A 10,709-nucleotide genomic window follows, 5' to 3' on the forward strand; every position below is an offset into this window, starting at 1 on the left:
TATATATATATATATATATATATATATATATATATATATATTTTTTTTTTTTTTTTTTTTTTTTTTTTTATGTTTTTTTGATAGACCATCGTACTACAAATACCCAAGGTAAGCATTCAGCACAGTCTGCGGAATCACCCATTACCCTTCTCTGTCTGTTCCTGTCTGCTGTTCTCTCAGACTGCCGGTTTCCTTTTTTTCTCCCTCAGGAGGGACTCCAGGGACGGATTCTCTTCTCCACTATCTCGGAGAGAGGAAGATGGTGAGTACCCTGGAGAGCAGCGCTTCTATGGAAAAGATGAGGACAGCGAGAGCGTCATCTCTAGAGAAAGGTACTCATAAAGTCTTACCTGTGCCTGTATAAATTAATTAATATTTGGATGCTGATTAATTTTATGGATTATAATCCATAAAATCGTTTTTGTCCTCAGGCACAGTTATCCAGAGGACAGCACAATGTTCCCGGTACATAGAGACATGTATGATGGACACTCTATGAGGCATCCTGTCTACGGTAAACATTATGGAAACAGTTATGGTGAAGGCAGGAGGACGGCACGGAGACGCCTGCTGCCAGCAACACCTACTGGTGAAATGATCAATTATGAATTATTTATTTAATAATTGTTATTTATAATATTTTATGTAATAAAGGGTTGCACTGAACCGGTATAAGTAATCTGTAAATGTCACTGCTTTTCATTATTTTTTGTCCGTTTCTCAGGGAGAAAGGCTTCATTTAACATACAGTGTTTAAGAAGGCAAGGTAGCAACGATGATCTGCCCATCCCAGGAACGTACCATCAGAACTCCCCACCCTGCAGAGTGCATTCACAGGTAATATTACTAGATATAATTTCTTGTCCATGGCACACTATCAAATAATGTGTTCTTTTTGTTTTTACATCTTCTCCAATGTTACAGTTACATCATTTTCGTATTTAAGTTCACACATGGATTTTATTTATTACACTGCATTTATGTTTTATTCGCTGACTAAGGTGGCATAGATTATAAAATAAAACATTAAAATTAATGACATGAAAATATTTAAGTTTTTGTAAAATGAAGATCACATTAAAACTTTTTTTCTGCTTTTCAAATGCATTTGATTTTATAGTTTGTTCCCTTTTCCCAGACCCAGGCTTTCAATTGAAATATGAATTAAATAGTAATTATTTTAACAACTATGAAAACAAACAAACTGCTAAATAAATGTACATATCTTAATATGCATATTTTTATATATTACATATTACGTCTCGCATATCAATCTCAAGTATGTGCTTCACTAACACTGCTCAGTAAATACATTTTTGAAAAATTATTTTTATGGGCTAATTGTTGTGAATATATGTGACCATATGTGAGATATGTTTGTGTGAAAATATTTTATTTTTATGTATTTATTTAGGATGCATAAAATGTTACTTGTGAAATTAGTCTTATAGCAGATGAATTAAACAAGCTTGAAAATGTTCTATAAGGATTTTGTTTTCCAAAAGTCCACAGGGTCTAAACTTGCCTGTAGTTGAAGAAACACCTTATCTTCACACAGTTTACAGTTCCTGATTGTCAACTGCTTTTTATAACTGAAGTGACTCCCTTGAATATTAACGAGTCACAGCATTATGAAAGTGAGTTTGAACAAAATCTATGTGACTTAGTCTTCCTCTGTTTCTTTCTCTCCCTTTTAGGGATACGGCAGCTACGATTCTCGTCAAAGCAGCGCTAGATCGTCCACGGGTTCAACAGCATCCTGGGCAAACACCGGCCCTCGACGGGGTCGTCTCCTCTACGCTCCCCTCATCCTGGTAGAGGAGGAGGAGGGAGCAGTAGGGGCATCTGTGGGCATCTGGGACAAAAAGGCCAGTGCCGTCGGAGTGCCTGCGTCGGTTCGGCATCCCAGTTCGGGATGGTACTCAGGACCCTCTACGGGTGGAGGAGGGCAGCCGTATAGAGCCTACACTACCCTCAGAGTCCCCACCCAACTCAGTCCTCAATACAGCGAGAAGAGAGGCAGCGCTGACAGTCTGGTGGAAGCGGTATGAGCAGAGAAACACAAGAGCATAAGAGCAACATTACAAAAATATCAAAATAATATTACAGACAAGTTACATTTTGACTACATCAATATTACAGTAACATTATGACATGTTACAACTAAAACAACATTAAAGCAACGTCAAGGGAACATTACAGAAACAGTAGCTTAACAACAACATCTAAGCAAACACAGGAGCTCCTCATAAAATTAGTAATGCTGCTGTGTTAGATGTATAATATAATATAATGTAATGTAATAATATAATAATTTGATTTAAACATATTTAGATAAATAAATATAAATATGATATTCGTATATTCTTATAAATATATGTGTATATATATATATATTATCTATGGACTTTATATTAAATAAAATTATCTAGTAAAATAATAGAATGTACTATATTTAATAAAATCATTTTAAAATATAAAATCTAATACAATAATATTCATGTATTATGAAATGTAATTTATTCCTGTGATGGCAAACCTGAATTTTCAGCAGTCATTATTCCAGTCTTCAGTGTCAAATGATCCTTCAGAAATCATTCTAATATGCTGATATGATGCTCAAGAAACATTTCTTATTATCTATAATGAAAACAGTTAGTGATACATTTTAGGATTGATAGAATTAATATAAAAAAAAACAGCATTTTTAGAAATAGAAATCTTTTGTAACATTATAAATGTCTTTACTGTCACTTTTGATCAATTTAATTCATTTTTGCTTAGTAAATATATTAAGTTCTTTTAAAAAAAATCTTACAGACCACAAACGTTTGAACGGTAACATATATGTCATCTGAGTTTGACATGGATAGTGCCATCAGTCACTCCGGATCTTTCTCTTTTTGTCTTCCTCAGGTCTTGATCTCTGAGGGTTTGGGGTTGTATGCCAAGGACCCAAAATTTGTAGCCTTTGCCAAGCGCGAGATTGCAGATGCCTGTCACATGACCATAGATGAGATGGAAAGTGCTGCAAGTGATCTCTTGAGTCGTGGGGGCCCTGGGGAGAGCCAAGGCTTCTCAGCCATATACAGTGATGAGGAGCCGATAAGGAGCCACGAGGAAGAGGAACTGGCTGATGAGATGACTTGTGTTACATCTTTTTGAATAACAGAAAAAGAGCCAATCAGGTCATCAGTAGGTGGAGCAACAGAATCCTGACTGACCAATCATGCTGTTCTGAGTCACAGAAAGACTCTGGTGAGAAAAAGAAGGTTTTGCTCTGAAATATTGTTACCAGTTCATGCTCAATCTGTGAAAGAGACCAGCTCCAATTTACCCTGTCAACATGGCAGTTTTAAATTCTTTAAATTCAGATCTCTGAAAGGACTTGTTTTATAAACAGCTTATCATGTTGAACATGTTTTATATATGTAAATGTGTTTTTACTCCATCATTCATGTCTATGGTTGTCTGTTTATTTTTAAACGTCATTTACAGATGGATTCTCCTACCTAAAATATATAAACAGTATTTTAAATTATTAAAATAAATAATTTAAGAATTTTATTAATAAATAATTTAAATATTAACACTTATAATCATTGTACAGGTTTGTCTGGCATTTTCTGTAAACAGTATGTGTTTATTTTTTTCCATGATAGGCTCCAGTATTGCTTAATCGTCTTTGAACATGGTTTCAGTCTTTAAGTGGTGTTTGTTCCAATTCCAGCTTAATAATTTAAAAATATAAACATGATATTGGAACAAAAAGCACACTGTTTAGAAGAAGCAAATTACTTGTGTTGGGTTGCACAGAGTCTGGCCGGAATTTCAAGGACACTTTTTTTAGGACAGTAAAATAAAATAAATGTCTTTTTTGGGAAAAGTTGTTTAATTTTATATTTTGTTACTATTATTTAATTGGTTGTTTTCATTTTTTATTCCAGTATTATACATGTGGTTGATCTTGACATATTGCTGATATGCCTAGCCACTTTAGTCTAGTCAGATTCCTTTTACTGATCGCAATACCCATAGGACAGCCACAGCAACAGTGATCTATTCAGAAGGAGAACACTGCGCCCTATCCATGGGTCTCATACAGTAAAAATGGAAATTGCTGAACATTTTCTAAAAATAAATGACCACTGATTGCAGCTGAGAACTTGTCTGTCATACCACATCTCTGTTATCCCCAGCGTTTGCTCCCTTCCCCAACAATTTTACTTCATTAGTGTAAATATGCAGAACATTATTAATATAACTACTTCACATGGAATATTCTAATAACTAAAGATTTATATGTGAGATTGAATGCGAGTTTTATGAAATTCTGAATGATGTTTGTAAACAAATATAAAGATGAAATGTCTCCACACTTTGCAATCTGTCATTTTTATAATATCTGGAGAATCGTGGCCATTTTTAATTCTGTACTATGTTATGCTGAAGGCCCAGTGGCCTAATGGAGAAGGCATCAACCTCCGGAGCTGGGGATTGTGGGTTCAAGTCCCACCTGGGTCACTTTATACGCTATATGTGTTTATTAGATGTGTGCCCAAATTGTTTGAGGAAAAATATATGCTTAATATTAAGTGTTCTCTATCAAGGGAATGTAGAAAAGGTTGAAGACTGCCAGCCTGACCTACAGTTTACTTTTTTTTTTTGTTAAATATAAGCTGTGCTGATGCATTGTATTGTTTGCATCTACACTGATTTGAGACCAGACCACTTTGCAAGCCACTGGCTTCAATTGTAGTGGTGCATTGTGTGGGAGGACACTTTCTTTAGCCCTACTGGCCTTCGAGCTCAACTGTCCCACCCCTTCTTCCAGACATCTGGATCTAAGAAAAATGTTCTGCATCATTACTTCTTTATCGAAATTAAAGGGCTCATATGATGCAATTTCAATTTTTCCTTTCTCTTTGGAGTGTTACAAGCTCTTGGTGCATAACTTTTAACATTTCCGGCACAAGCTTGAGGTATTCGGCCAATCACTACGCACTGATAGCTGGCCAATCACAGCACACCTCGCTTTTCAGACCGATGTGCTTTGTAAAAATCGATGCGTTTCAGAAAGGCGGGGCATAGAGGAGAAACAATAATGTACAGTATGTGGAAAATAATGTGTTTTTTGAACCTTAAACTGCATAAACACATTTCATTACACCAAATACACAAAATAATGTTCTTTTTAGCAACATCATATGACCCCTTTAAGCATTTCTCAGTCTCATTTACAATACTGAGGCTAGGGATATTGAAGCACATCAGTTTTGCAATGAGACACGCTAAAGAACCTTTAATTTGTGTTTTATTAGCAATGAGAAAACCAGCTGCAGTGCTTTGGGCTTCAAAAGGAGGAAGTAGGGAGTGAGGAAATGATGCTCACTCTGGAAGCATGTCATTCTTGAGACGTGGGACAAAACAGGTCCAGCAAGGGTAACTGCTTTTAGCTTTAAAAAATACAAATATTTTCAATTTTAAATGTCATGAGGGATTAATAATAGAATGTATTTAACACAATTATCACCTTCAATTTAATTTTCTCTTATTTTTTCAATTTTGCACCGTTTTGTCCCACTTCTCAAGAATGACTACACACACACACACACACTGTATGTGGATGTTATTTAAACAATAGTATTATTCAATATAAAACATAATATAAAATTTGATATATCAAATATATTATGGGTATTAAAAAATCTATTTAATTCTCACAACTGTATCCATAGTATATTACATGCTCTTGAGGATCAACCATTTCAATACTTTTTAGCTGAGATGTCAGAAATATTTGAATGTATTAGCATTTCTTTATTAAACAGGAGTGTTTATTTTTTTTCCATCTCTAAAAATAGTGTATGAGTCATCTTTGTCAGTCCAACTCTGTATGGTTACTTCCCACAAGGAGATCATTCTATTCACACCTTCCTTAGTCTGTGAAAGATCTTATTATATGGGTTCATTATGAAATTTTAACAAGATATAGTTAAAGAAGATATAAAGTTCTATATAGGCGTACAGCTTGCCATCTTCTTTAGCCCAGTGAAATCCTGAGTTAACAACTGTCGCTCCAGAAACAGTCCTACATCATCTCATGTAACGTTAGACAGAGTTATTCATTACTGTGATGTTTTTGTTGTTGTAAGACTCTCATGAATTATTATTTCCCAAATGGCATCTTAGCGTTCCACCGAACCACTGCAAAATGAAACGATCTAATTCAATCTCAGCACTTAACGTTAGTGGATTTGGTGTTGAGTGATCAATCACATTCATAATTTAGGGCCTCTGCAGCGCGAGCTGCCTGCCATCGAAACAACAACTCACAATTAGAAGGGGAAATATCATATTTGAGAGCACCACTGAAGATAGAGCTAGAAGAAGCACGTAAATTATGACAGGTTAATGATCTCATTGCTCTATTGCGATCAGCGTCGGTCGATTCATCCGCTCTTGGCGCAACAAAAAACCGCCTTCTCGAAGCGCGTGACGCAACTGAAGCTGTTCTGTCTATTTTCCCTCCCCCTCCGTGGGCTGTTCCGCTTCCATCACTCGCCTCGCCTCCCCCCAGTTATAGCTGTTTCTCCTATCTACGAGCAGGCGACTAACATGGATATTGCAAATCAGGTATGGCATTTTGGGTTCAAAATTATTTTAGTATATTTTTGCCGTGTTTAATAATGTACATGTTTTTCGTTTGTCTTTCAGTCAGGCATTCGTAGTATACGATAAAGATGCGCTTAAAAATGGTGGTGGAAAATTCTTATAGAGAGAGGTGCCCTGCTGATGCTGTCCGTCAGTTCACCGATACAGTATATCAAGGGGCTTTCTTTCGTGACTTCCTATATTTTCGTTTTTATAGTATAGTATAGTATTTAAAACAGATCTGACGAAGGGCTAGATTTGTTAGACGTATAGACGTATTCGTAGAGGGTTGTGATACATGCAATTATACATTTACTAAATGCACATTTATTTGTATGATATCAAATTATATTTTGCAATTTTACATTTTGTTTAGTGCAAAAGCGTAACATCAATCCAAAGCGAATGCACGAGGCCCTTTATCACAGATGCGCTCGTAGATATGCGTTTAAAATGGCAGCTGACTTCCATCCCAACACTGTTACTGTGTGACTTTCAGCTCCGAGCCCAGACCCTTCTGTATTATTATTATTATTATTATTAAATTCTTTTTTTTATATTATATAGGCAGGGATCAAGAAATCTGTGTCTACTGAATATGACACACAATCATATATTGGTTATTGATGCTTATATTTACAGAACATCGTCTGATACACATTTTTGCAAGGTGATGCAAACTGCATTCATGTGTAGGCCAATATTATATATTGCAATTAATTATTAAATTGCGTAAAGAGGAGATCTAAATCGTTGTATTGATCGATTTATTTATTTGCATGGTGTTTAAAGAAGGACCATCCTCACGGGCAAACAATGGTGTCGTGTTAAACCGCACCTTCCTACGTCACTCATGTCCGAATAAAATCGGTATCACATACTTCAGGTCTGATGAGCAAATATTTCCCAATATCATAATAATGCCCTCATGAAAAAAAACGGTCACATTTAAGCGCAACATTTAATATGTTTGCCCTTAATTAAGGGGCGTGCAATTTTCCAGGTTGCTAGAGAAGAGCGCCATAATTTTTTTGTTAGATTTTGGCGTTGAAAATGGTTTGAGAAATCTCAAATCTCTGCTGTTCAGAGGACAGCAGGCAACTGCGCGCGCAGGCAATCTGGCCATGGTTCAAGGTCCTCGCGACTCACCTTCCCTTCCTTTGCTTCGAGCTTCAGAGATATAATGAATTGATGACTTGAAATAATGTTTTTTTTTTCACCCTGTTGCTGCTTTTTCGACGATGCTTTACAGTAGCAGCAGATGCTATGCGTAGGTTTCACAAGCACTTCAAAATAAATAGCGAAGAGGCCTGTTTGTGTTAGGAGTCATCGGGGTGAAGACAGATCATCCACAACATCTATCTATCTATCTATCTATCTATCTAACGTTTTTCAAATTTTGTTCTTTTGACAGTTGGTTGCCGGTGGGCATTTCAGGGTGCTGAAAGTCCCATTGGGCTTCATCAAAGTCTTAGAATGGGTAAGTCTTAGAATGGGTTCATAAATATATGTATATATATATGTGTGTGTGTGTGTGTGTGTGTGTGTGTGTGCGCGCGCGCTATATAAAATGGTGCGTTAATTAGTTTTAGTCCATATAAGATTTTCAGCCATTAATTTACTTCGACCTGGAACTAGAGGTTTAAGCACAGATGTCCCCCGCCTGACGTTTTCCGCTCTTCATTCGCAAAAAATGGAGTTTTTCTCACGCTCTCAATGCTTTCTGTTCCCGAAGGAATGAATTGAGAACGCCCACTCTGCGCCAGGGTAAGCGCATCGTATACACACCGTGAACGCACCGTTACCTAGATGCACGTGGGAGAACACGCACAATTGCAGAGTATTAGTGCCCTCTATTGGTCACACAGTGCTTCTAGTTTGTACATAGTGGAACATGGCATCAAATAACAGGCTACGTAGTAAAATGCTGAACAAAGGCACATTTGTATCCTGTCTACATCATTCTAATTATACATACAAGGCATTTATAATTCTCCAAATTGCTTTTTGTGTATAATAAGCTCACGTAATAAGCTTATTTAATTAATAAGCTTATGTTTGATACATTTGCTCAGTTTAATTGATTCACTGAATCACAAAACTCAGTTTAGTTCATTTCTGTCTGGGATCAGTCTTTTCTGGGCTTGGTAATGTGAGCTGATCTGATTTTGTTTGATTTGATCAGATTTGATTTGTGTGGTCTGTCTTGTGTGGTGTGTTTTTTTGCTGGTCTGTTGTAACTTGTGTGGCCTGACTAACTGTTTAATAGTCTCGCTTGGACCTTGTCTGGTCTGGCGGTTAGGCTATGTGATTTGTTTTTTTCTAACACAGTTTGTTTAGGCTTTTTTGTTTGTTTTTACAATAACTGCATTAGTATGTCTTGTTATGGTTCCTCAATTGGTTATCATTCTTTGTTGAGATGTCTTTGTTCTCTTGGCCTCATTTGATTTGTTTGGTTTGCCTATGTTTATGATGGTTTACTGTGGCTTTATGTGTGTCTATTGTTTTGGTCTCCTGTGATGTTTCTTGGGTTCATAACACAGCCCAGCTCAGCGATATGACAGATGGCAGAGTATCTCAGTGAAATTTAATATCTTCATTCACCATTCAGTCCTTCCACCAGCCATAAGTCCATAAGTAATCTCTATGACTCTAAATCCTGAAAGGAAAAATAATGTGCTTTTGTCCATGTCAGGATGTTGGTGTCACATGGTGTAAGATGATTTCATTTGTTTTATTTAGTCTGTATTTTAATTGCATTCATACACACCTCCTACAGTAAATAATTTTAATATGTAATATATGACTATCACATTTGCACCAGTCTTCACAAATTTCATCCCTGTCTGATGTGTGATTGTGAGTGTTCAGATGAAAATGTATAGAAAGCATTCTTTTTTTTCAGTATTTTTTCCAGTCACTAAAATATGTGAAACACTTGTTAACCTTCCTGTAGCTCAAATAAAAGAGCATGGTTCTAGCAATGGAACCCAGGTAGCCAAAATGGTTTGGCCCAAAAATGGCCCGGATCCAGCAGGCCGGAAAAACAAATAACTCGGCCCGGCTGCGGTTGCCAGACTCGGCATGGACATGGGATGAATGACGCCCCAGAATCGCCCCAAATACACTGGCCCGAGTCTGGCTGCCAAAACTGCCGGCACTGGGCCACAATCACGCCGACAAGAATTGAAACACTAGCCGGTACTGGCCCGAGTCTACTAGAACTGAGTCGACACCACAATATATATATATTTACACTTCTCATACAGAATTACAACTTCTAAAATATGTGTTAAAGACTCCTTCCAGTTTTGATATAAAACCAGAGTTTTGAATAATTTGTTTTTCCACAAAATGACATTGTTTCCTTAAAATCCTTAAGATGGCATCTACTTCCAACTAAAATAAAATATATATTTTACAGTGTCCTTGTTAAGCCTGCATGTACTTATGCACGTCAACTAAATGTCACCTTTACAATGATTAAGGGTTTGCCTTACACCATTTCTTTTCATGGCATCCCCACCTACTACCCCATGAATTACCCCATAACATCCATATGTGTTCCCCCCCCCCTACTTATTGCAAATAGTAGCAATTATCTGCACCTCTGTATTGTAGTACATTATAAAACAGTACGCAATAATAATGTATTGTGTAAATTATCATTTTAATTCAAATTATTAAATTATTAAATTGATGCCACCTTATTGGGACAATAAAGCCCTCCCTACACCTACCCTAACCCTAACCCTACCGATACTTTATTTTTAACTTTTTGATTATTTCCTTCATTTTTATTGAAAATAAATGCCTTTCCGATGTGTTATGAGATTTGAAAGGGGAGAAAAAAAGTTCGGCAAAAGGTGAGTTCGAACTCAGGTCGATCGCGTCAAAAAGCACACGCCTTACCATCTACGCCACTGAAACTGATGTTTGACATGCGTCTTTATTAAGTGTTGACTATCCCAATCACACGCTGGTGGGCGGAGTTAGTGTAAATAGCCTCTGCCAACAAGGTGGGCTATTTGCACTTAGTGTAAATAGACACTCCG

The 10,709-nt window shown here is 36.7% G+C and overlaps 2 protein-coding genes and 1 non-coding gene across 6 annotated transcripts in view; all 3 read left to right on the top strand.

The window, feature by feature from the left end:
• The window catches only part of LOC107695300 (voltage-dependent L-type calcium channel subunit alpha-1D-like), a 49,234-nt gene extending 45,684 nt beyond the window's left edge, over positions 1-3,550 (top strand). For all 4 annotated transcript variants that reach the window (XM_016495158.1, XM_016495159.1, XM_016495160.1 and 1 more), the window contains 6 exons: positions 85-108; positions 210-332; positions 432-589; positions 725-837; positions 1,698-2,045; positions 2,917-3,550. In XM_016495158.1, coding sequence (XP_016350644.1) covers positions 85-108; positions 210-332; positions 432-589; positions 725-837; positions 1,698-2,045; positions 2,917-3,165 — 1,015 coding nt within the window. In that variant the 3' untranslated portion in view covers positions 3,166-3,550. The remainder of the gene's footprint in view (positions 1-84; positions 109-209; positions 333-431; positions 590-724; positions 838-1,697; positions 2,046-2,916) is intronic.
• A 901-nt stretch (positions 3,551-4,451) lies between these two features.
• trnar-ccg (transfer RNA arginine (anticodon CCG)) lies at positions 4,452-4,524 on the top strand. Its single transcript has one exon. It is a non-coding gene; the product is annotated as a tRNA-Arg (tRNA).
• Positions 4,525-6,546: 2,022 nt separating this feature from the next.
• The window catches only part of LOC107695302 (synaptophysin-like), a 15,816-nt gene continuing 11,653 nt past the window's right edge, over positions 6,547-10,709 (top strand). The window contains exons 1-2 of the mRNA XM_016495163.1: positions 6,547-6,636; positions 8,069-8,134. Of these exons, the coding sequence (XP_016350649.1) occupies positions 6,619-6,636; positions 8,069-8,134 (84 nt within the window). The 5' untranslated portion in view covers positions 6,547-6,618. The remainder of the gene's footprint in view (positions 6,637-8,068; positions 8,135-10,709) is intronic.

This window comes from Sinocyclocheilus anshuiensis, unplaced genomic scaffold (assembly GCF_001515605.1).
Source record: "Sinocyclocheilus anshuiensis isolate Anshui unplaced genomic scaffold, SAMN03320099.WGS_v1.1 scaffold122, whole genome shotgun sequence".
Taxonomy (NCBI): Eukaryota; Metazoa; Chordata; class Actinopteri; order Cypriniformes; family Cyprinidae; genus Sinocyclocheilus; species Sinocyclocheilus anshuiensis.